The sequence below is a fragment of the Anthonomus grandis genome, chromosome 2, assembly GCF_022605725.1.
Source record: "Anthonomus grandis grandis chromosome 2, icAntGran1.3, whole genome shotgun sequence".
Lineage (NCBI taxonomy): Eukaryota > Metazoa > Arthropoda > Insecta > Coleoptera > Curculionidae > Anthonomus > Anthonomus grandis.
The window spans coordinates 14852533-14879438 of record NC_065547.1 but is presented as its reverse complement, the minus strand read 5'-3'; the positions used below and the strand labels follow the sequence as shown (position 1 = coordinate 14879438).

General features: G+C 33.9%; 1 protein-coding gene across 1 annotated transcript in view; it reads right to left on the bottom strand.

Annotated features, from left to right (window-relative positions):
• LOC126747928 (RNA-binding protein 25-like) overlaps positions 1-26906 on the bottom strand; it is a 41374-nt gene that overhangs the window by 6511 nt on the left and 7957 nt on the right. Inside the window, exons 3-9 of the mRNA XM_050456898.1 lie at positions 23775-23999; positions 23545-23712; positions 18880-18995; positions 9336-9460; positions 8273-9227; positions 8068-8211; positions 1617-2036 (exon numbers count right to left, since the gene is read on the bottom strand). Coding sequence (XP_050312855.1) covers positions 1617-2036; positions 8068-8211; positions 8273-9227; positions 9336-9460; positions 18880-18995; positions 23545-23712; positions 23775-23999 — 2153 coding nt within the window. The remainder of the gene's footprint in view (positions 1-1616; positions 2037-8067; positions 8212-8272; positions 9228-9335; positions 9461-18879; positions 18996-23544; positions 23713-23774; positions 24000-26906) is intronic.

Sequence of the window (26906 nt, the reverse complement as noted above, 5' to 3'; positions counted from 1 at the left end):
TCCGATTGGCCTGATTTTTGTTTTAAAAGTGTCTTTAGAACGTTCGAGTCTAAGAGAAAAGGCACTTCAAAATTAATTGAATTATAACTCTACATCTAATGCGCAGATCAACTTGCTTTTTGTTTCCAACGTTTCTTGGAACGTTCTTCAGCTTTTATTGAAAAAATCACAAAAATCCATGTACCGCCTGCGACCTTTACCACAGCATAAAGAAACCAGCAGTCGCACTTCAATAAAAATACATTGGCTTGAATAAGCGAGTTCGGTGCATGTGTACTAACGCAGGCGCGGCATATTTGCTTATAGTAGGGATGCCGCTGACACTCGCTACGGTCCACGCGGCTTTTGCCTTGGCTAGAGCCGGACTTAAACATTTTTTTAGATATTATTATCTTGTAAAATAAAAATACCTACATAGTACAAATATTTATTTTTTAATATTAATAAAGTTCATACATTAACAAAATATTTAAACAAAAATAAACATCGCATTTCTACATCTAACAACGACGATATAGAAGAATACGTGCAGGAAGTTAATTAGGTATGTACCATAAATTTAAGAGACCATTCTTTGAGTAATTTTAATCAAAATCACAAAAGTTTTTATAAAAAACACTACGCTTTGTAAAAACGCTATCAAAATAGTCACTAAGTACGGCGCTGAACTAGGCGATACACCCATGAACACAGTTCGATAAACAGTGAGCTCGGCATCCGGAGAACATGGCTGCGGCATGGCTAAGGATGCTATTAGTTCGCTTACATTTTCGAGCGGAGTGCGACTGCTGGTTTCTTTATGCTGTGCCTTTACTATATAAATATTTGAAGATCACATCTAAGAGAAAAGGCTTTTTCTGGTAAATTAAGTATTAACTCTGATCCTAGTGCTCCGATCAGCTTGAATTTTGTTTTAAAAATTTCTTTGGACCTTTCTTCCGCTTTTACTGAAAAGATCATGAAAATCCATGCGCTATACACTTTTTTTATACAAATTTTTGAAATTGGGTTCAAGAGAGAAAGCACTTGCTGGTAAATTGAATTTTAACTCTACTCCTAGTGCTCAGATCAACTTGTTTTTTGCTTTAAACGTTTCTTTGAAACGTTCTTTAGCTTTTATTTAAAAAATCACGAAAATGCATGCATTAAAAACTTTTCTATACAGATGTTTGAAAATCAGGTCTAAGAGAAAAGGCACTTTAACGTAAATTGGTCATAACCGTACTAATAGTGGTCGGCGGCTTAACTTTCGTTTAAAAAGTTTCGATACAAGATTCTTCAGCTTTCATTTTAAAAATCCATGCATTCGAAGCGTTACTATACAATTTTTTTAAATCATGTCTAAAAGAAAAGGCACTTTCAGATAAATTGAATGTTAACTCCACTCCTAGTGCTTCAATCCGCTTGATTATGGTTTTAAAAGTTTGTATGGAATGTTTTTCAGTTTTTATTTATAAAATCATATCTAAGAGAACAGTTTCAGTTTATAGTGGTCAGATTGACATACTGTTTGTTTTAAAAGCTTCTTTAGGGCATTCTTCGGATATCATTAAAAAAATCACGAAAATAATTACATTAGAAGTGCCACCTTATGTTTAAATTTCCTTAAAACTTACCATTTGTACGTCCTCCAATATCGTTTGTGGTAAAGACCCGGCCAGCACTTTATTACAAATAAAATCGACCAGGGTCGGCTCCGGCTCCCCGATATATTCGATGATTTTCTTATTGATCCACGGCCGTATTTTGCGCTCCATCAACGAATTATCGATCTGGGTCCATTCGAGTTTATACGCGAACAGCGCCTCCTTTTCCGTCGGGATTTTCTCGATCAACGTCTTGATGTGTTTCCGTTTCTCCTCTTGGGATTTCGCCTCGTCCGCCTTCTTTTCCTCTTTGTCTTTTTTACTCTTTTTGTCCTCGTTGTAGTCCAAAGGAACCAATTTTCGTTTTTTCAATGCGGTGTTTGTGTCGTCCTCGTCAGGATTGAACACGTCCCTGAGGTCGATTTTCTTTTTCCTCGAATCTGTGCGACCCTAAAAATAATTTTAAAAATATCAGTTATAAAAGGAAAGTTAGTGACCTGACGGAAATTTTCCAGGTGTAAAAAAACTTATCATATAAATTATTTAGAGCTAAAAGCTGTTTATTTGGTTTTAAAACATTTTGCTGAAAATGCTTTTCGAAATTATCGATTTTTATTTTGTACCGTGTTACCGTGTTGTTCATTGTTCATTAAATAAATAGGTTAATATGCCTAAGCACAGCCGTAAACGACAACATTCTCGTAGTCGATCTAGAGAACGGAAAAATCGGCGTTTAGAAAAACGATTGGCCGAAATGCAACGACAATTAGATGAAATTAATAGTGGAAAAAAAAGGCGACGTTTGGAGAGTATGGGGAGCTCTAGAGGCGGTGATGCCGGAGAACCCAGTGCATATTCTTCACCGTATGATAGTGATTTGTTGCCTCGTCACTCTGTTCGTGAAACAGTTAGGGTGGATGTCCACCAGTTAAACAGTAAGTACCAAATTGTACGTTTTTGGTGACGTACATTTTAAATTGTATGTTTTTGGCAACATACATACTTGTTTTTGGTGACAACATAATATTTTGAGTATGTTTTTGGTAACATTATTCCGTAACATATTATTCCGAGTTGACAGTACAACTGCCATGGCTTATATTAATAAGATGGGAAGTGTACAGCACCAATCCCTAAATAAATTATCTCGTATTATTTGGCAATGGTGCGAGGGTAAAAATATCTATTTATATGCCAGTTATATAAAGTCTAAAGACAATTTTGAAACAGATGTACAATCCAGACTTAAATTATCCAAAGAAACCGAATGGGAAATAAGCAACTTGGTGTTTAAAGATATAATATCCACTTTTGGGAAGCCACAAGTTGATCTCTTTGCTTCAAAAATGAACGCTAAATGCAAAAAGCTTGTATCATGGTTGGGAGGTTCAGAATGCATAGCAGGGGACGCCTTTACGATAAAATGGAACAAGTTTTTCTTTCATGCTTTTCCACCATTTTCTGTTATTCTTCGTGCTTTGCACAAAATAAAAGAGGAAAAAGCTAGAGGAATTGTCGTTGTGCCCTTCTGGACATCCCAGCCATGGTACCCACTTTTTACATCATTTTTAGAATCAACACCTTTAGTTTTCGAGGCTGACGAACGTTTACTTTCTTTCAGGAACGTGTCTCATCCACTTTGGCGAAAAATTTCCCTGGTGGCAGGAGTGTTATCCTCCAAGCCCTGAAAGCTGGTTCAGTACCTGAAGAAGCTTTAGAAATTTGCTTGTCCTCCATTACTACCTCTAAAATTCAACAATATAATTCAGGTCTTAAACTGTGGTGGCAATTTAGAAAATCTCGAAACATGAATGTTTATTCAGCCTCTGTCCCAGACATTTTAAAATTGTTTACTACTCAATTTAAAAATGGAGCTACTTATACGTCTTTAAATTCATTTAGAGCAGCTTTTACTCAAGTTTCGGGGCCAGAATTAACTTCGGATTTTAGAATTAAGAGGTCCATAGTTTAAGACCTACTGCTCCCAGATACAATTACACATGGGACCCCTGTATTGTTTTGACATATGTTAAATCTATTTCTAATGAAACATTAAGCCTTCAAGACCTCACATATAAATTAGCAATCCTTATTGCCTTGGCTACTGGTCAAAGAGTACAGACTTTAGACAACATAGAAGTTGAAAATATTATTATAGATAAAAACAAAGTTGAGGTTAAAATACCTAAAAAACTTAAAACTTCAGCCAAAGGTCGCATTCGACCTACTCTTCTTTTGCCTTTCTTTAATCAAGATAAGAAAATTTGTCCAGCTAGAACCTTAATTGAATATTTAAAAAAAAACAAGAATTTAAGACAGACGTCAAAAAATCTTTTTATTACCGTTAAGAAACCTCATAGAGATCACTTCTCAAACAATTTCTAGATGGTTAAAGGTGATTCTAAAGAAGAGTGGGTTGGATACGAACCAATTCACAGCTCATAGTACTCGCCATGCTGCGATGTCTGCAGCTGCGCGAAAGGGAGTATCTTATGACTCTATTCGGCTTGCAGCTGGCTGGTCGGAGAAATCCTCTGTTTTTGCCAATCCATTATAACAGACCTTTGCTTGAAAAAGACAATTTTGCAACGACTGTTCTTAGTTGTTAGTATAACGATGAGTTTTTATTTTTAAATTTCTTGTTTCTAATGTTAGTATAGGAAAGTATTTTCCAGATTTGTTATTTGTCATATTAATTAGGTACATTTTTATTAAGATATAAGTTATCTTGAAAAATAAATGTTAACCATATTATGTTGTTGCCATCCTTAGAATTAATGTTTTATGTACATACCAATTCTAAGTGTGTGCCTAATATTATTTTTTCTCGTTATTCTGTTCGTTATGTTGTTTAATTATTATTAATATGACATGTTTCCAATGAAAATTGTTGCAACTTGCTTTAAATAGCTACCTGTTCTACTTATTTACGAGATAAGGCTGAAATATGATTAACAGATCAAACAAACTTACCTAAGTGAAGTTCGATCTGGATTATATGAAGCCTTGTCAAAGTAAATAAGTCCCTTCCCTACCCTATTATTTATTTCCCTATTTCCCTTGCAACAATGTAGCTTTGAAGAAGACTGAAGGTATGCAATGGATTTAGGTATGCAGGACCGGGGGTTTTTTTTATTTGCTTTGAATTTGTGTGAGACTCGATGCCATAGGAGATACTACCTGTTCTACTTATTTACTTCGACAAGGCTTCATATAATCCAGATCGAACTTCACTTAGGTAAGTTCGTTTGATCTGTTAATTACTGGTGGCATGAGGGTGCTGAATTTAATAATGGTGAATATGAGAGAAATAGTTGATCTTATAATTGTTGTTGAACACAAATAAACATGGTTATAATAGAAATATATCATCTGTCTAATTTGTTGAGATGCTTACTGTTTAGCGATACTGGAGCGTCTGGGGAAGCCCTTACTATTTTAGGTGCTAGTTGTCAAACAAAAAGAAATCCTATTGCCGTATATCTAAATATTGAAATGTAACATTGTGTTAACTGATGTAAAGTGACATACTGCAAGGGGGCCGAGATTTCCCGGTGAGTATATTTTAATATTCCAAAAGTTGACAGAACAGTTACATTCCAGTCGCTTGTGTTATTTTATCATGCTTGAAATTAAATGATTAAAGTAACATAACGAATCTCTCTCTTTAGTCCAAGATAATCCGAGGACGTGTAAAAGTCAGAATAGCCATGTCGGAGGAGTTACAATTAGTGTTTTTTTTTGTTCTTTAACAAAACTTTATGTTTGAAAATTAATGTTATAGTTACGTTCCTACATAAACACAATTAAGGCAAACCACAACACCATATACTAGGAACCAAACAACGTAACCTGATACTATCAAAAACGACTAATGGAATACTCTAGTAACGCGCCAATAATTTGAGATTTATGGGGACACTAAGAGTTCTTGCCGCAATGGTGCTAAAAACCAACAAGCTTAGATCCCAAGAACAAAAAGGTAGAGAGGTTCTAAGTGTCATCGAGTGAGCAACGCACCGAACCAACACCCACTCAAAGACAAGGCCTTAGTGCTTGGCGCGTGACGTCATCGATGTGGGCCACCGATTTTTAAAAACCAAGGGATTTCATATGCTAATATCTCAATATTTGGCTTATTTTAAAAATGCTAGGAATAGAATAGAGTTCAGGAAACATTCAAAGGTATGTTTTAGTTCTGGTTGAATGTCAGGTTAAATAATATGGTGTAATATTAAATGCAGACTCCCAACTCCCCTACATCTGTGCCAAAATTCAACATATGTATTTAGGTATTTATAATAATTTTTTTATACCACGAAGTAGTAAAAAATGTTATATTATATAAACATAAATACATATATTGACTTTAAAAGCTTAAAAAGTTTATCATACTCCAATTCATGTAATTTTTTAATTGCAGAAAAAAAAGCAAATTTTTTCTTCGAAGTGTCAAAATCAGGAAAATAAAATTTTTGGTCTGGTTTAGAGTTAAGCCAATTATTAAATAGACATTTAAGTAAGTGAACTGTGTCAAATAGGTAAAATAATGGTCTCTGATTATCTATGGGATGAGGATAAACAATGCTAAGTTGGTCTGCAGTTGAAAAATGACTCATGACTTTCCCGTTAATGGCATTATTATCACTTATAACACAAAAAACTATGTACCCAATCTCCTCTAAATTTTCAATAATTGTCTTGTAGTGTCACAAATCTCTCATGATCCTTTAGTAAACTAAACACATTTTGGGCATAAGTTAAAAACATTTTTTTTTCTTCATCTATGTGGGGATCAGTCATGTGTTTGTTACAAATACCCATTATAGTTTGAGGATGTGGTAAAATTAGGGATCCATAATTTCTTAAATACTTGTACGCATGAGGACTAATAGTATAGATTATAGAAGTCAAAATTATTGGACTACTTGAATATCTGTACCTTTCCTTTGCAGTTGTAAGCAAAGCTAATTGTTCACAAATAAAATCTAAAGCATGCACTATTTTGTTGTCTTCAATGTTTTCAAAACTTTTTAGTATATTTGACACAAAATCGAACACACATTTCATTTTATTTATGTCATTTGATGGTTTGACATGATCGAGAATAGTATTGCCAAGGGAATTGGTAGCAGTATTTGGATTTAAGTCACAGTCGGGGTTGTCATTATTGGTAACATTTTCCTCCAAAGGCAGGGTAATAATAGTAAGGTCTATTGCTTCAAGTATTGCATATAAATCATCTAAGCTATGGAAAGTATATGGAGTTTTAAATTTTGATGTTAAAACACAAACTGGCTCACTATATAAAAAAGTTTCAACATTTAAATTACAATTAAAAACAATTGCCCAATTAATGCATGGACCAGGTATGTATTCAATTTTAAAATTTTTTAGCTTTTTGCTGTCTTGAGACTCACTGTGAGCAGTAAACTGTGTATGGCTTTTACCCATTTTCGCCTTAGATTTATATTCTTAGGAAAACCGAAGACATGCACTTTAGGTCCGTTTTTATAGTTTCCGTTACAACCCGGAACACAACACTTTTTAAGCATATTTACACGTTGGTATTAACTAGCCGAACTAGGAGAAAAACATTCAATTAAAGACGAACTAAAGTATTAAAGTCTGATATAAACAAATAAAACCGCGGCGCGCCGGAGAACCGGTTTTTCCGAGGATTTTTCTAGTCCGAAAATACAATTTGTGATTTAGTACGCGAAGAGTTTACATAAATATAACATACACGTTTCGCGGAAATAAACAGTTCCGATTTAAAAAAAAAAACACAAAAATGAGCTAATGTTTACTGCGGATCTCGTCAGAAATACCGGCAACCACAGAACATAAATATAAACAACCTAACCTCTCGAATCTCGTTTCATCAGGTGGCACAACTAGTAGATGCGCCGTTGTCAGATTTATATAGAAAGAACTCCTATTGGCAAGTAACAAGGCATTAGATAAATGATAAAATTTGAAAAAATGGAAGTTTAAATTATAAAAAGAGAAATAAGGATGCACTTTTTTTTTAACTAAATTGTAAAGTAGGAGCAGATAAAGATATAGATTTAATTATTTTAAGATAGTAATAGAGCATCCTAACGTTCACGGCAATCTGCAAAGTCTGGCAGCGTTGCAGGCAGCCTTCCGTGGACGAACAACGGCAACATCAACAGCTGAATTCACCCGAAAATCAACCCGAAGTGCATGGCCCAAACGCGTTACGTCACGAGCAAAATTTTTGGAGCGCTTTGATATTGACCGAACCCTCTAGAATCGTTCAATAATTATTAAATTTGCCTTTATTCGTCGCGGCGATGATTTTAATAAAGTAATTTTGTAAATCACGAAAATAAAATTTGTATTTAAAATCACCGCTTTTTATTACACTTCTTACATACCTACCAATCAATAAACCCAATTTTATATCCCAATATTGTAACCTCATAAAAAAATTGGGGGTTTACAAAAAACTTACTTGCGTCGGTGAGAGTGCATTATTTAAAGCGTTCGGCTTAGAGAGCGTAATTTTCATGCCAATATTCGTTGGTGTGGGCGACTGATCCTGCTGGGAGACAAATGACTGTCTGGAATCTTCGTCTGGAGCTTGCACTTGGGTCCACTAAAAAAAAAGACACAAAAATAAATCAAATTTCTACGAAAATATATTTGTTTTCAATTACTTGTGCAGAATCCGAATTATCATTCGATGCGGACTCCGGTTCCGGCTCAGGAGGTGCCGGCGGACTAAAATTATTCGTGTCCATATCGTCGTCACTCTCACTTTCAATCGGTTCCGCCTCCACAGCCTCCAGTTCTTTTGCCGCCTGCGCCACCACGTACTTCTCCCTTTCCTCCCTATGCCGTCTGTCTCTCTCCATCTCGCGGTGCTTCTCACGCTCCCTCGCCTTCTGTCTCTCCAGCTCTCGCTCTTTTTCTTTCTCTTTTTGCTTCCAATGCTCCAAGTTGACGTCTATTAACAGTTTCGGTCTGTACTGGTCCTCGCGTTCCTTCTTAGCCTTTTCGAACGCCTCGTTGGGATCCTCGTGGTCCTCGGCGAATATTCGCCGTCTCAGTTCCTCCATTTCCTCTTTTTCTTTCAGGCGGTCCTTGGTGTCGCTTTCGGCTTCTTTTAGACGCTCCGCTACCCTGCGTTGCAACTCTCTTCCCTTGTAAAACTTCACGTCGTCCCTCTCGTCATCGTAATCCTCCAGGAACTCCTTGAGTCTTTTGGCATCCCTCTCCCGTTCTTCTTCTTTCAAACGCTCCCGCTCCCGTTCTTTTTCGTACTCCTTCGCTTTCCTCCGTTCTCTAGTTTCCCACATTCTTAATCGTTCCTGATAAGCTGCTTCCTTTTCTCTCGCTCTCCTGTCTGCCTTTTTTCTCTCCTTCGCCTCCTCTTCGATCTCTTTTTCACGTAGCAGTTCCTTGGTACTGAGCTTGTCTTGTCTCTCCCGTTCCCTGTCCTTTTCTTTTTCCCGCTCCCTGTCGCGTTCTCTCTCTCGTTCACGTTCCCTCTCACGCTCTCTGTCTCTCTCGCGCTTTTTTTCTCGCTCCCTCTCGCGTTCTTCTTCGCGTTCACGTTCGCGGGTACGTGAACGGTCTCGACTTCTGTCATGACTGTTTCGGTTCTGAGATCTAACAAAAAAAAAAGAAGATATTTTGAATGTTTTTAATAGGGAAAAGGTAAGTCTTAATGATTTAAATGCTTGTTTAGAGATCAGGGTGATGGAAAAAGAATCTTACCTAGACCGAGACCTTTTCTTCTTCTTCTCCTTCCGTTTGGAGGGCGTGGGGGAACGTGATGCGGACCGCTCGGTCGGTTCTCTGTTCTTCTCCTTCTTTTTCACCTCTCGCTCCTCCTCTTGTTTCTAAAAACAAAAAAGGCTCACGTTAAAACATTCGGTCGAACACTGGCCGTTTTGCCCGGGGCGAAATTGCAAAAATTAAATTTGTTTTCATACCATCCTTTAGCAGTTTTACTCTCGTTTTTTATTTTTTTTATTCTTCTGTGTACAGCCCCCGTGGATAAGCAAGAGCGACGATTGAACTGAAAATTTTGTAAATTTTTGTACATCGAGTGGTGATGTTTCAAAGACGTTTCGAAAATATGGATTTAAATGTGGGAAAAATGTACAGGATAGGCCAAGACATATAAGTAAACTCTGTAGATTTGACTGTTTTAGATAGTAAATCCTTCATATCGTTATACTTGAAAAACATCATATTAAGAGAAATATTAATGAATTATATACGGGGATACAGAAGAACTTCCAGAAATTAAGATATACAGGGTGTCAACAAACGTAAAAAGTACTTTTTATGGACTATTTGCCTTAAAATCGGTTTTTTTATAGCTTATAACATAATTTCGGGATTATCCCAGATAACACTAACCATTCCAGAAACATACCATACCATTTTGGTAACATATGTCGTAATGTCTCCGACATAAATCGCACATTGCATCGAAGTTTGTTAAAATTCATTACCAGTATGATTTAGTCATGATGTTTAAGAAACATATTTAAAAATCCTCATTACATTAACTAAAGGCGCCTTCATAATAATTCAATATATTCTTCCAAGATAATAGAATCCTTATCGTACAATAAAATTATTTTCAGTTTTCACTACACTTTAGAATTAATAAAACGTGTAAGTAAAAAATTTGATTTATATTAAGAAATTACTTAAAACCACCTTATTCTGGTAATTTATATAAGGTAGGATTATTAATATAGTGTCAACAGCTTTGCTTACTAAAAAGGTAAACCCCTGCACTGTAAACTTTTAAGATGTTTCTGACCTTTCTGTCTTTATAAAACTGCTTTCAAATAAAAAAACAACACTTTAAAGTTTTAGTTTTGTGTGTCTGTTCTGTACACTACAGGTAAGTACTTTATAAATTAATAAAATAATTGAATCCACAAGAGGAAAAAACAATTATAACCCAAAAAGATATAGGTATAAAGGCCGCAGTGAGAAATCAGGGTGCTATACAGGGTGTCTGTGAAAGGTATGGAAATCTCGAAACTGGAGATACTATATACGTGAATAGACCCAAACATACCTTAGTCCAAAAGTTCGAGTTTGCCAGATACAGGGTGTCAAATCCTATTTTTCCTTATTGTCTGAGAAGAATCTCAGATGCTTGGCATAATACTCGATATAGAAAGGTTTTTTTTAGTATGAGAAACGAGGCTCTGTTTCTTTTATGGCCAAACTTCTAGAGGGCGCCTAGACCACTTACAGCACTATTTCGGTAGAAAACTTATAGATATTTAACTTTTTCTATGCTACCCTGTATACAAGTACTTACGCAAAATCTTATTTTCTCGTAAAAAAAAAGTGTCTAAAGTGAAGAGTTTTAGAAATATTTGTTTTTAAAGTTTGCAAGGCCTTATGTGTACTATGATATTAAACCATTTTTACAACATAATAATCCACTTGTTTTGCATAATATCTGAGTAGTGTTGCTATGGTTTCTAATGTTTGTCATAATTTAGAATAATAATAATAATAATAATGAATAAACAAGATATTCACACCGGGGGTTGGGCCAGTCTAGGACAAGGCCGTGTGACGGTTACATACATTGTATGTAACTGGGACCTTAAGGTACGCTTTAGCATTGAAACAAAATATATAGTTTACTAAATACCCTGTATTAACAGCAAAATATAATTATAACGATTTAAGTGGAGTTACCCAAATAAAAGAGCTAATTGACAAGAGATAAACTAAGATCGACATAACACGATTAATAATTTAAGTACGTAGGAATATGTAGCGAATTCTATAATTAAAGTGAAAGAAATGTTACGTAACTTAATAAAGTGACAATGATTGTGGTCTTCTTCGATATAATAAAATATTGTACTTACACTATTATTATTATTATTCTTGGAACAAACATTTCACAAAGCTTTTCCGCACTGCTTTCAGTTACCTCTTCTTGCCCGAGACCCGGTCGTAACTACCTCCAAATTTCGTTCGTCGTACCCTAGTGTTCATTTTCTTTGTCAGCAGAATTTCCGGTTTTTTTTCCAAACCATCGTTCTGTCGACAAATTACTTTTGCAATCTTTTTACGATGGAAATGACTTGGTTATTTCATCATGCAATCAGGAAATTGTTACTTACACAATTTTTGGGTAAATGACCTGGTATACCGAACGAATATTTTTAAGTGATTTTTATATTAATAAAATAAAATTTAAAATGTTTTTTAATGAATTATCTTCGTTTGACAATATAATGCATTAAAAGAACGAAGATTATACGCTGGCAGATTCCCTAATAGGCATCTGCCTAATTCAAAGTATTGATCAGCGGTTACGAGGAACAGGTTAGAAAGGATTATAGCTTTATTTTGAGTCGAGAAGTTTCGAATAGAAAAAACGATTTGGATTTTAGCTAGTTTTGCTCCAAAGATGGACCTACCTCCCAGGACTGTACATACGTACAGCTGAAATAAAAGAAAATGGTTTAGATGCTCGAGAATTTCAAGTTTCCAAATGTAAATACTATTTTTTAAGAGCAACTGCTTTATCCATACCACCTGCCAAAAGTACATGGTTAAAGCGCGAATTATTACTCCACCCTCGTATTAATTCTACCGCCACAAGGGTAGAATTTTGTACACGGCTCTTAAGGAAATTTAACCACTACAAATAGATTTACTCCATTAATATTATTTTCGGACTAAGCAGGATTTCGAAAGGACGCCGGACGGGCCGATTAACTCCCATAATCTTCAGATTAATCTATAAGCAGAAATAATTAGATAATATTTAATAGGACCCATTGAGTTACCACCTAAACTAAATGGCTAAAGGTATTTACAATTTCTTGAAGACCAATTATTATTCTGCTGGAAGATCCTCCATTATTTGTTTTTGGGGCAATTATCTTATCCAGTCGCTCTTTGTATTGCAAAAGAGAGCCCTCAGGTATATTTACAAGGCAAAAACTCGAGATTTCTTCCGCCCTCTATTTGCTCCAAAAAACATTCACCTGTGTGGAAGTTGCTAGAATCATGTTCAAGAATCGGCATAAATATATGGTAGAGGACCCTAGGTATGTGACACGACAAAGAGTCTCTGCAACTACCATTTCAACGTCCGTTCTTATTCAGAAATCAATTTTTTACGCAGGTATAAAGGTATTCAATCACTTGCCATGCAACATTAGTGCAACACTTAAATGCTTTAGACATATGCTTAAAAAGTATCTGACAGAAGAGGCCTACTATAACCTTGAAGAGTATTATGCTTAATGTTTTTTGGAGTCTACAGTGTATGTTTTTGTATGTATATGTTACGGCTAAAACACGAATATTCGATAATACTAAAATTACCCGGATAAAACCCGAACTATTCAAGCAAAGTGGATCAAGTCCGAAATATCGTTGTATTCTAGATTTATCCGGTTAATACTAGGATTTCCCAACGTTTCTTGGATAAAACTGCATGATGCAATATTTAGGCAGTTCAGTCCTAGATAGCGCAAGAAAATGAGTGATTTAGAAGTATCTCCGCATTTTAAGACGCGATTTAATAGAATGCTTCTTGAATTGATGTCACAAAAAGACTAATATACATCTTGTATAAATTCTGTGCAGTATAGTGAGTTTCTGGAGTAAAAGTGGGGAAGGAAGCGAAATGTAAATCGGCTTTACAGTATCGTCGATTGAAAAGATTTGACGTTTGTGTAATTGGTGGAGTTGAAAGACTTATTGCTCCTGTTGTGGAGAGTGAAACAAATATAAGGTATTTTGTCAAATCCGAAGATATTTTTGATATTCTACATGGGACTCATGTTAAAAGAAGCAAATAAAAAGTATAAAAATATAACGCAGGAAATAATCATGATATGCCTCAAACTGTGTGTGGCATGTGCAGCAAAAGAAACAGAAATCTATTAAAAAGGGTCTTGTTGTCAAGCCCCTGATTTTTTCAGAAATGAATGAGATAAATGATTTTGCCAAGAGGTCTTGATATTCTACCAAGACCTCTTGACAAAATTCCTCCAAATTAGGCCTTTACAGTGAAAGACGGCTAAAGAAGTTGAAAAAAATGTACTAGATATTTTTTGTATATTTGGAGCACCGTCCATTTTACAGTCAAATAACGGTAAGTAGAGTCATTTCTATACGGGTAGTTTGGTAATTAATAATTGTTCTATTTATCTAATATACTCTAACATTGCGATATTGCCACTTATACAAAAGAGTATTAATCATTTTGATTTTAGTCACTTTCCTTTTTTACTATATTTCGTATAAGATGTATAAGGGTGAGGTCTTTTACTATAGTAAGCAAATTTAAAAAAAACCTTTATGTATCGTTCTGGATAAATTCATCACTGATCATCAGTCACGCTAAATGTTATTTTATTTAATTAGGTCGGCAATTGGCTATGGGCATTATTGAATAGTTGTGCTTCATGTGGGATGGACTGGAAATTGTTCATGGTAAGCCTAGACACAGTCAATCTCAAGGAAGTGTGGAGCGAGCGAATCAGGACGTCCAAAATATGCTTATGATTTGGATGAGTGACCAAAAAAGTACTAAGTTTCGTTCAAATAATGAAAAATCGGGCATATCATGAAAGAATTAAACTTTCACCGTATAGAGCAGTGTTAAAAATCTGAAATTAAAGTTGAATTTAAGTCTTCCTCGCTACCTCAAGAGGTAAAACGTTAATATTGGAATACATAATATTAAATATATTTGATTATCAAAATTTATTTGGGAAAATTAAATATATTTTCAAGTCGAATTAAGTCAAATATTTTAGCCTAAAATATTTTTATCTTCCCAGTCTACCAGTGAGAGGGTATTAAAATTATCAAAAAAAAAAATTTTTTTTTGAGACATATGAAATAATTACAGGTAACATTACGCCAGTGGCAAAGCTAGTTGCTGTTCGGCTAATCGCTCAATTAATTTTAAGATTTTAATATAAGAATATTGTGTGTTTCTGTTAGTGAATAATAAGTTTTTTAAAAGGAAATTCACGCGAGGACAGGTAATAATTATAGTATTTTTGTACCTACATTTGAATTCTACCGTTTTATCCAATGGTCACTGGATAGATCTAGAATTATCCGAAAAAGACACGAAGACATTAAACTTATTCGCGTTTTACCCAGCTAAATTGGATAAAACGCAATCTAACCGGCTAAAAATAGGTTTATTCAATTTCGGGTTCTAACCGTAACATATATATAGATTTTGATTTTCCTTCTTTTTATGTTTTTTTTCTTAAATTTAAGTTGCGTTGTTAACAACAAATATTTGTTCATAACAATGAAGCTTATTTTGATTTGATTTGATACAAACACGCACGGTTTAGGCATGACGGCGCTCTCCCTCATTTTAATTTATTAGTTAGAGAGCATCTAAATAGAATTTATTCAGACCAGGGGAAAGGTGGATCAGGACCTGTATCGTGGCCGGCTAGGTCACCAGATTTAAATCCTATGGAATTCTTCTTCTGGGGCGATTTAAAACGATGCGTTTACGATACGCCAATGGAAACTAAAGGTAATCTTCGACAAAGAATTTTCCATCATAGTCAATGAAATAATATAATCCAGGAACTGAAAAATAGCATCCAAGTGCTTTGGAGAGTGCAGCAAGGATTCGTCGAGCTCGAGAGTGTAACAGAGTGGTGCTCACTTTGACCAATTTTTGTAGTTAGTATTTTCTTTTATTAGTTTTGTTGCCATCCTCATTTGTTATTATTAGAAACTATAGCAACACTATTCAGATATTACCCAAAGCAAGTTTATTATTATGTTATACATGTTTCATAATCATGGTACAAATAACGCATTGGAACTTTAAAAAACAAATATCTCGCAAACTATTAACTTTAGACATTTCTAACAAGTGGACCTTTTTTGTTTAGAAAATACGAGAAAATAAGATTTTTCGGTAGGGTTCTTCTAATTCACAAGAAAGCTTTTAACGCTGATAATAGCAACGATACTGAGGCAGGACCTTCTCAACCCTGACAATGATTTAAAACATCAAAATTTGGTGGTCATATAAATATTCTATGTCAATGGTATACTTTACTTGGTTGAAATATAGCACGAAACCAGATGAGGCTTCCGCTAAAACGGGAGTGAAAAACTGGAATAAAGCTTTGGAAAAATTTGAGAAACACTAATAGGCTATAGTTCACCAGAGAGCCACACAGTTTTTTTTAGAAAAGAAATGAACAGGAAATAGCGTATTATGTCAAATAGATAGTTTGCATAGAAAATAAATTTAAAAAAAGTTGGTGTATTTTTGCAAAAGCAAGGTATCTCTTCTAGGAGCAGAAGGTGCAGACTCTGAAAGTAAAGGAAATTCGGAAAATGAATGAATTCATTTAATTGGTTTTGGAATTCATTTAATTCATTATTGCTTTTCGTTAATTGTGTTGTGTGTACCAATAGGTTTTTGATTCGAGAGAAACTTTTGGGGTGCTTAGAATGTTCAAATACATCGGATAGTTTTTTACTTGAAGCCATTAATTAACTACATTAAAAAAAAATGGTCCTGCTATTAACATACTAAGATTTCAATCTTATGATGGAGGCTTCTAATATGAGTGGCTAGTTTAATGGGCTAGCTACAAGATTTAGGAAAATTGAACCAAGAGCCCTATATTTTCATTGCCCTGTGCATGTTCTTGAACTTGCTGTTGCTCGGACCTGCGATGAAACAAAAGCTTTAAGAGTGCACTAGGTAGTGTTAATAGTTTATATACTATTATCGAAGCATTGGAAAAAAGACACTTTTTGTGAAGTTGTCTTTTGACAAGTGTCTATGAAGTTTGTCCTGACTCTAATATAAAAACGTTAAGAGTTTATCACAAACTAGATGGACTATGCGTCATACCTCGGTAAGAACGCTACTTCATCTTTTACCAGCTCTAATTAACCCTTTAATTATAAAATCAAATGATGCTGCTAGTCCAAAAATTTCAGCTGACTCTTCAGAATATAAAGTATCTAGAGTAAAGACGCGAAGAGTTTTTAATAGAGTATAGTAGAGTAGGGGTTGAAAGTAAAAGGTCACTTTATCAAATTAAAGAAAAATTCCTAAAAGGCTAAACCAACAATCTAATACCGCATTGAACTTAAACGTGAAAGATCTCTTACGCGATTACTAAGTAGACATTTATCAAAATTATATAATGGACATAATATTAGTTTAAGTATTATCGAAGATTATGCGTGTTTCTAGAACATGAATTAAAATCCTATGCTTCCATTGGTTTGGGATTTGTTTGAAGTAATTTTAACCTGTGTCCAGTCAGTCCAGCACCTGCTGAGATAATTTCCTTCTCTTAAAAGGCTGAAAACTTATTTAAGAAGTACAAGGGTCAAGGTTTGGTATAATGGCAATTTAAAAACAAAATAGCTCAAACTCCCGAGGCGCTACAAAATATTAATTTAAAATATTGCCAATAAAAAAATAGAAGAATGCCCCTTTATTGATATAAGTTGACACCTAGATGCCTAATTTTTTGCAATAATTTTCCTATTCATTCAGATAACTTTCAGATTACTTATTTAATTTTTTTTTGTTCTTAGGCTGTGCATTTTAAGTTTACCATGTTTCTTTATCTACTATATACATATTATGTATGTACATATAGAATATTAATAATTTTTTGATACATGAAAAAAGAATTTTATTTTATTTTCTTGTAGCTCAGTTTCATTTCAGAAATGTATGTATGTAATAAAGTATATACTATATAATTATATATTATTTATTTTGTTTCAGATTTTTAGTTGTCTTAATTATACAATTTTTTTTATTGAGAAGTTATAAATTACTTTACATTATTACAAATCTTTAAAAAGATATTTAGGCGTATTTAGTGCACTGCATAGAATTCTATTATTCCTATGTTTCATTATTCTATTGAACTGAAAATATTTTTCAAAAATTTTCGGCCACCCCAGTTTTTTAAAGCACGCACCGCTATTGCGTACTAGAAACATACATACGACATTCTGAAATGTCGCAGATGCATCTCAAAAAGGATGTCAAAGAAATGTTAAAAAAGGTGACATGGTCGCTGCCAGAAACACTTCTGGTACATCTGTGGGAAAACACGATAACTGCTGGGACCTTTCTATTGTCACAAGAGGATGTTTCTGGCATGTTTCTGTGTTATTAGGGATGGCCTAAATAGTAATTAATAGGTTGTCCGGATGCAGTCAAGAAAAATAGAAAATTTATCCTTTTCTACCAAATTTTAGTTCCATGAAGTATATAGAACATACTATTGGAAATTATTTAAATATCCTGGACACCCTGTATGATTTCACTAATTAATGAAAAGTGTAACGCCATTGATTAAACTATATACTGACATAAAATCATAGCCTAAAAGTTTCAGTAATTAAAAACTTACTCTCGAGAGACAAACTTGTGGATGATCGGTTCCTGCGGCCCCCTTCCTTATTTCCTGGACTTCTTCAATCTCAATCTCGACGCACAGCCATTAATATTATGACATATTTAAACCACGTCTCCGTAACTTACAAATACAGAGATAGCGGTTATATACTATAGCTAGTTTCTTTATACTATTTCTTAAAGGTTTAAAGAGGATAGTAATAGTATAACTAACAATTTTATGTCATGGGCATTGATTAAGTAAAAAAGTGAGTTATAAGACCTGTTTGACAAAATTGTTAGTTATACTAAACAAGAATTTGCTTAAGTCACATGAGTTTTAAAATAAGAAAATAAAGAAATGTAATCTTCAAGTAAAATAGATTCAAAATGCTCTAGAACCACATCAATTTAGAGAAAGCAATCTTGAACCCAAAAAACTAAAATTATGATTCATGTGACTTAAACAAGAGAAAGCAAGAAAAAAATAAACATTTACAAAATCTATCAAAAAAAATTACTTAAAAAAAATTGATGGTTGATTCATACAGTTTTTTTTACTCACCAGACGGCGCCAACGGGCCGATGGGGGACCTGCGCGGCGCGTACCCATCCCTGTTTGGTTTCAACATAAGCGCAAACTTATCTCTAATTGGTAATATACAGAAAAATGTTTGTTTCAAAACAACTACTGTCTCTTTTTGTCAGCCGAAAGCACTGACAAGAGAGTCCGATAAACAAATGCAAACAACAGCGACCGGCGATATATTGCATTTGGAAATGTTAAATAAATTCCGCCGCGAGTTTGTTGGCATTTGATTAGAAGACAATTAAAAAACAAGTTGGTGTAAGATGCTCCTCGTTGCTGGAACTTACCTTCATAATTTCCCGGAATTTACCGATTTCTTTGCGGATTAGGTCGCGTTTTTCTTCTTCCACTTCGGCCTCGGCAAGTACTTTATTCCAGGCGGTTGTGACTTGACTCGCCAGACCTGAAAACACATTAAACTTGATTGCAATTTTTACATGTACAAAATTTTCTATATTTTTCTTCTAGAGGAAATCAACTTTTATTTTAATACTTCACAAAGATCTAAGCATGTTTTTATCGATCGAAAGTTTTCAAACATTCTGCCTACTGTATGGAGAGTTTCTCAAGGGTCCATTTTGGGACTTTCTGTGTGTCATTTATACCATGAATATTTATTTAGTTATTTATTAGCAGCAATGAAAAAACTACAAAGTGTGTAGGTATTAAACAAACTAATAAACCTATTCGAATAATTAATTAATATACATGCTTTTTAAACCCATTTTCATCCAAAATTTCGCATATAACGTAGTCAATTTAATTGTCAAGATCCTTTATCATGACAATTAAATTAACTGCATACTACAGTACAAATGCATCTAAGATGCTGTGTGAGCACTATTTACATTATACAGGGTGTCCGAAAAGTCAACGGTAATACTGAAGGGGCTGATGGAGCAACTCATAAGCACCCAGAAAAACATAAAATGACCTTAGTAAAAAATCGATGGTTTTCGAGATATTGGCACTTTAGTGGAAGTCACCAAAATCCTACTCTTGGATCAGATTTTCGATTGTCACGCCTTAAAAATAGATATTTTTTAGAATCTCTGTTTAGCTATGCAACACTGAATAGCCATTTTACTGATCAAAGACAAACATTAAACTAAAAGACCAAAAAATTTAATAAGAAATCTATTCTAAAATAAAGTATTACTTATTTTTATTTTTTTAACTTTGAATTTGACCGCTCATACTGGACCAAAAAAATTGTACGGCAACCTGGCTAATACCTTGCTAATACTTTGCTCATTTAATCTACTTTTTAAAATTACCTAAATGTTTTTTTAACAGTTTACTATTATTGCGTTATAGTAAAAAATAACCCTAATTCACCTTATGATATCATTGTAAAAAAAATTAAACAAATTTTTAAGTTATGTTTAAAATGTTTTTATTTAACTTAAAAATTTAAAAAATCAAGAGCGAAGGTAATTCTTATCACCATAGCAATAAACAACAAACATTTTTGGAATTTAGTTTGTTTACAGTATTCCGTGAACTAACTACTTTTTTGCTTGTGTTCTAACGTTTCTGTTACCTTTTGCTTTGGATTTGTTTTTGAGTTCATTTTCCTGTGGACTGTGTTCTTTGAGCTGTTTGTTTTATTGGTTAATCATTTATTATGCCCTTGCCGTATGCCGCCTAAGAATATGCAAACATGCATCTCATTTATGGTGAATGCAGAGGAAATGCTCTAGCAGCATCTAATCTTTATCAAGAAAGATATCCGAATTTGGCCCGATATTCTGACTATCGTGTATTTATTAATGTTTACCGCTCATATTCCGAAGGCAGAATGCCTCATGCTCCTATTTGAGAGGGAAGACCTCGTATTGATTATGTTGATCAAGTTTTAGAAGAAATTGAAAATCCGACTACTTTGGCACGAGCAATTGAAAGAAGAACAGGGATACCGAAATCGGTAGTAAACGACATCACTAGGCGATTTCAATATCACCCTTATCATGTTCAACGAGTGCAAAGCCTACTGCCTCGAGACTACGAAATACGCCTACAATTTTGCCGCAGAATGTTGCAAAAAAATCAAGAGGATCCGAATTTTTTAAATAATATACTGTGGTCGTATCAGAATACATTCAAAAAGGATGGCTTTATGAACATGCACAATTTGCACACTTATGCGTTGGAAAATCCCCACTCTATTCGAGAAGAAAGGTCACAGTACCGATTTAAAGTAAACTTGTGGACCGGTATCTTGAACGGACGTGTAATTGGCCCATTCGAATTACCAGAAAATTTGAACTGGCAGGCTTATTTAGATTTTTGTCGAAACAATCTACCAATTCTTTTAGATGATTCTTTTGGCCAGTCACCGAATAATGTGGTTCCAAAATGATGGTTGCCCGGCACATTATGCCCATGAAGTTCGTCGGTATTTAAACCAAACATACCCCAACAGATGGATCGGCCGACTTGGTCCAATTTTATGGCCTCCCAGGTCTCCAGACCTAAACCCCCTCGATTTTTTTTACTGGGGTTGCATAAAAGAAAAGGTTTATGCAAGACCAATAAATAATATTGCTGAATTACGGCAGCGAATAAATGATGCAGCCCAAGATCTTAACGCTGCCAGGAATGCAAGATAGATCAATAGGCCATTTATTAAAAGATACCACGCCTGCATTCGCGTTGGTGGTAGACAGTTCGAACATATTATTTGATTTTTAAATTTTTTTTTAAGTTTAATAAAAATATTTTTTGAACATAATTATAAATTTGTTTTATTTTTTTCATAAGGTAGATTAGGTTTATCTTTCACTCTATCACAATAACAGTAAAGCTTTTTTTAAAACATATTGGGTAATTTTAAAATCAAATTAAATGAGCAAACTTTTTAAGGTATTAGCCGGGTTGCCGTACAATTTTTCGGTACAGTATGAGCGGTCAAATTCAAAGTTTAAAAAATAAAAATAAGTAATACTTTATTTTAGAATAGATTTCTTATTAAATTTTTTGGCCGTTTAGTTTAATGTTTGTCTTTGATCAGTAAAATGGCTATTCAGTGTTGCATAGCTAAAAAGAGATTCTAAAAAATATCTATTTTTAAGGCGTGACAATCGAAAATCTGATCCAAGAGTAGGATTTTGGTGACTTCCACTAAAGTGCCAATATCTCGAAAACCATCGATTTTTTACTAAGGTCATTTTATGTTTTTCTGGGTCCTTATGAGTTGCTCCATCAGCCCCTTCAGTATTATCGTTGACTTTCCGGACACCCTGTATATATAATTTTACACTAGGTTAAGAATGTGACTACAAATGGTACCAGCCCATCTTGCACACTTTTGGTCCTACAGAGTATTTATGCTGTGGACATACTGTATGTTTAGGGTTTTGCAGAGCAACATGGTCTTGAGCTACAACTCTAGTATTATGCCATGAGTAATATTTTCCCTGTAAAATGCTGTCTTTAGCATAAATCTTACTATAGCTTTAATATTCAATAAATCGCTTTCTTTGTATACTCAATCGATACTTTTTAATCTTATTTAATATAATTTGAAGGGTCATTTTTCAACAATTTCAAGTTTTTTCACAATCGTTAACCCGGCACCATCCCAAACAACAATGCCATAATTTAAAATAGATTCTACTAAGGCCCCATACAAATTCAAATTCTTTATTAGTGTAAATGCTCAAAGAAGTACTTACACGAGTCACAATACAAAATACAATACAAAATCTGTCTATACTATTAAAAATTGTGTTGTTTAAAGTAAAGATATATAAAACTTAAAAATTGTAATGTCAACATTCTTCAAATGAATAAAAAGATCCCTGAACTAGAACTTCTTTAATTTTATTTTTAAACTTAAAATGATGCAGTTCCTGCGTCTCTATAGGTGTTCTATTGAAAAACCTAATACCACAATATTTTGACACCTCACCAAACAGTGGTAAGTGGGAACTAATTTATGTTTGCACCTGGTATTATAATAGTGATCCTCTGCATGAGTCGCATAAGCCTGTCTATTTTTATGGACAAATAGTAAGTTTTTAAGAATATAGATAAAAGGAATAGTTAGTATACCAAGGATTCTGAAAGCTTCCCTACAACAGTCTCTATAGTTTAGACCTGCCAAGACCCTAATAGCTTACTACCAGACTGGCCGACGTACACTGCAGGGCACTCTTTACACCTAATCTCATAAACTCCCAGAGAAGATAGCAGGGGGGAGGTCATCTTTAGTTTTAATTAGATGTCTTTTTAATGTATTATTGGTTTTAAAAGCTGCGGATATGCCAAAGGGAGAAAGAAAGCGTCATAGTTGTTACAAGATTGGACCAAAATAAGTAAATGACCTAAAAGTTTTGATATAATTTGTTTGTTGTTTGAAAAAATTAAATGATAATTTAAACTCGTTCACATACAGAAAATACATTTTATATATAGTTTTAAGAGGGAAAAAGTTACTGACTGCTAATTGTTTAATGACATACAGATATCGTCCATTAAATTAGGAAGAAAGGGAAAAAATATGAAGAAGAAGAAACAGTACTATGTGTATCATACTAACCAAGTGATGTTATCATCTAATATCCAGTCATGGATCCTACGTTTAATTTCTTTATAGGGTTTAGTTCTGAGTTCTACAGGAAGTTGATTATAGATTTTTGCTGAGGTATATGTTAAAGTTTCTTGACATTTAGTTTTTGTGGTCTTTGGGATAGTTAAATTCTTATTTAAAGCTTGTCTCGTGTTCTGATTGTGAGATATGAAATGCAAGTAGTAAAGATTCTTAGACTGAAGCCTAATCACTGCTTTCACATAAATTTGATTTACTTGCAACAATCCCACTTAAAATTTAAAAAAAACTAAAATTATTTGAGTGATAGGAGTTACAATCTATCTCCTTTCAAATAAATCGACCTTAGCCATAAAATGTTAAAAAAATCCCCAAAACAACCATTAAAAAAAACACTTACCAACTTTTTTATCATCATAATTCTTCATTTCTTCTTGATAATCAGCCAGAACTTGCTTGATTCTCTCCCTCGCCAAAGAGTCTAAATACTGAGTCTCTTCATCTAACTCCTCTTCTTCCTGTTCATCTTGTAATGGAGAAGACCTTTCTTTCTTTTTATGGCGTTCAGCTATAAATTAAAAATTTTAGAAATACAAACAATTAAACAAACACACACACACACACACAAACCTTTATACTCATCCAGAACTGCTTGAGTTTTTGCATCAACTTTAGCCACCAATCTTTTGTCATAAACCATAAGGTCATGCAGAAGCCTTACTGCTCGAAGACCAGCATCTGGACCCGCTAGTTCACAGAAACCAAATGCCTTCACTTTTTTCCAGCTTATAACTTGACCGCAGGCAGCCAAGATTTGTCTTATCATGGTATCTGGAGCCCTTTCTGTTATATTACCTAAGAAAATCAATAAAACATGTAACATAAACAGATAATATGGCATAACCCAGCAGATTTTTGGCAAATTTGGTTAATATGACCAACAAAAAACTTTATATCGCAAGGAAAACTAAGCACCCACCCTGCAAGCTCATCCGGAGCATCTAAATTTATTAAGTTATTAAACAACAGCAAGTGATTTACTCTATCAAATACCTTGGAGAAGTCAGTATATATATCGCATCAACCTGATACCCCTTCTCCAAGGAATCCAACAGTTTAGTATTGTAAGTGAGTAGATTAGTTACTATCAATCAATCTCCTCAAAAGCCATGCTGTTCATTGATTATTAATTCTTTACATAGCCAATTTAAATAGTTAAGACTCAGAGATGAAACTTTTGGAAAGACTACTAACTTTCAAGATCAAACCCAATTTACCATTGCGACCAATCATCTCAGGCAAGACCCCAACTTTTTAAATTGTTCTCCAACACTTATTATTGGACAATCAATATTAATTTCTGGTAAAGTTTTTTTATGAATTATTGTATTTGAATTTCAGAAGACTGTAGCAAAGTGGTTAACAAAAAGATCTATAATTTCAGTATAGATCTAGAGTAGCTAAGATTGCTAAGACGTTATTAAGGCTCATATTTCTTGAAATTTCATTAGATCTTCTTTGTTTATACAACTTTGTTACACAAACCTCCTGAAATTTTATGTGTTCTTGGTTATTATATACACTTTAATACAAAAGATACAAATCCTGGATATAAAGCTTCTTACAGACTAAATGATTAAGTATTAGCACTTTATGATCTGGATGATAAACTTTCTTTATGGAACAAAACATTATATACCACAGTTCAGAATTTTATAAAATTCTAGGACATTTATATCTCTATTATTGAAAAGGAGAGACCAATCTATTGAAAATAAATATTCAAAATAAGCAAATATCAAAAAGGTTTTTTGTTCAGTACCCTTTTCATTTAGTGGGTGAATACATAACTCATTCAGGTAAACTTAATCTGTTTGGCTTTAACTCTCCATATTGCTATCAAGTTTTTTTTTATATATTGCTAGTTTGATAACTCTGTTGATGTAGTTAGTGTTGTGATGATGTAGTTAGTGTTGTGTGGTGTGACTTTAATTTTTATCTTCATTTTAGGACTATTTTTAAATCGACAATTTTATATTACTTTATGTAATCAATACAGCAATAAATAAATTTGAATTTAATGTTGCGTACAAACCTTAAAGAAAGAAAGAAAGAAAATGTGCTATATTACGTAAGACAACAAAATCTTGTGTACAAGCATCCTAAAAACTAAAAAATTCCAAATTTACTTTAAATTTCAAATCAATTTACTTAAAAATCAAATAAAATCTTAAGTTGGTATACAAAGCATGTTCATTATTCTTTTACTTTTCAAGTGGCATATAAAATAATAGATGGTAAACTTAATTTAAACTAATGTAGGACATATCGTCGCTAATCTTACCAAGGGGCGAAAGCGACATTTTTTTCGTTTTGGAGTTAGGTCCATCAAGTGATCAGATTTAAAGTTATCTATGATCTAGCAAACTGGCGAACGTCCATCTATAGCAGTTCCCGTAAACATCAAAATTGTCTTAAAGCGACACTAAATACATTATAGGATCAGACTAAGAGGCGAACATGCACAAAATGGGGTTATACCTAATTGTCAGATCTCACAATAGTAATATTGGCTGTTATGCCTACATCTTTCTGTAGCGCAGCCCATTTTTACTGTAGTTAATAGATGTGTTTTGAAAAAAACGGTTGTGTTAAATTATTATCGTGAATTAGACGATCGTGGCCTTCGTGAAGTATATATACCTTTTTTCAGATAGTTGCGGCTGTCAGAACTGCAACACGATTGTTTTTACTATGCTGCTACATACAATAGCAAATTCGAAAAACCTTAAAAAAATGCGTTTAATTTTTTTTGAAACGAACCACGGTCAAAGCGAGGGCGATTCGGCCCACAGCTCAGTATCAACAGCTATGTCTTTGGCTGGCGACATCTTTATACCTGCTCAGCTTCCACCTATTCTAAAACTGGCTAGACAAAATCTACACTGTTATTAGCATGAATGTATATGATTTTTATAATTTTAAATCCCTTTCTGAAAAAATTCGTATAAAGTCGCTTAGAAAATTCAAAACAGGCGAGGATGTCGATTGGACGAAAGTAAAGGAGGTTATGGTAGACAAAGACAATATTTATTTATTTATTTATTAACGGAATCCATTTACAAAAGTATTACATAGCATACCCATACAAACATATATATTCAGATACAAAACTATCTATAAATCAGTGAAAGGTGTAGATGAGTTAATTAATTAAAGCCCCTATGAAATAATATTCTTTAACTGCCCCTTAAAAGATGTTATCCTAGAGTCAAAAAAGTTTATCTGTCCTGACAGACCATTAGCACTTCGAGCCATTCGTGTAATTGGCTCATTAATGCCATAATTGGTATGGTGGAATGGGACTGAAAATATTTCTGATTGTCTATTCAATCTGGAAGGCACCCTAAGTTTAAAAAGAGAAAATAACTCGGGAAAATCTATAGTAGCATTTAAAACCTTATGCATAAAACATAAGTCGAGTAATGTTCTTCATGACTCTAATGTGGGTAAGTTCAGGTTATCCCTGACCCACTGATAGTAATACTCCTGTCTCCTGTAACCACATCTAAAAGCAGCCACCCTTAAAAATTTATTTTGAGTTTTTTCAATCTGCTCAATGTAGGAATTATATGACGGGGACCACACAATTGAGCCATACTCCAAGATGGGCCTAACAAGAGAGCAATAAAGTAATCTAAAAGTAAACAAAGACAAATCAGTTGTAGACCGTTGGATAAAACCCAGCATTTTTGTTGCCCT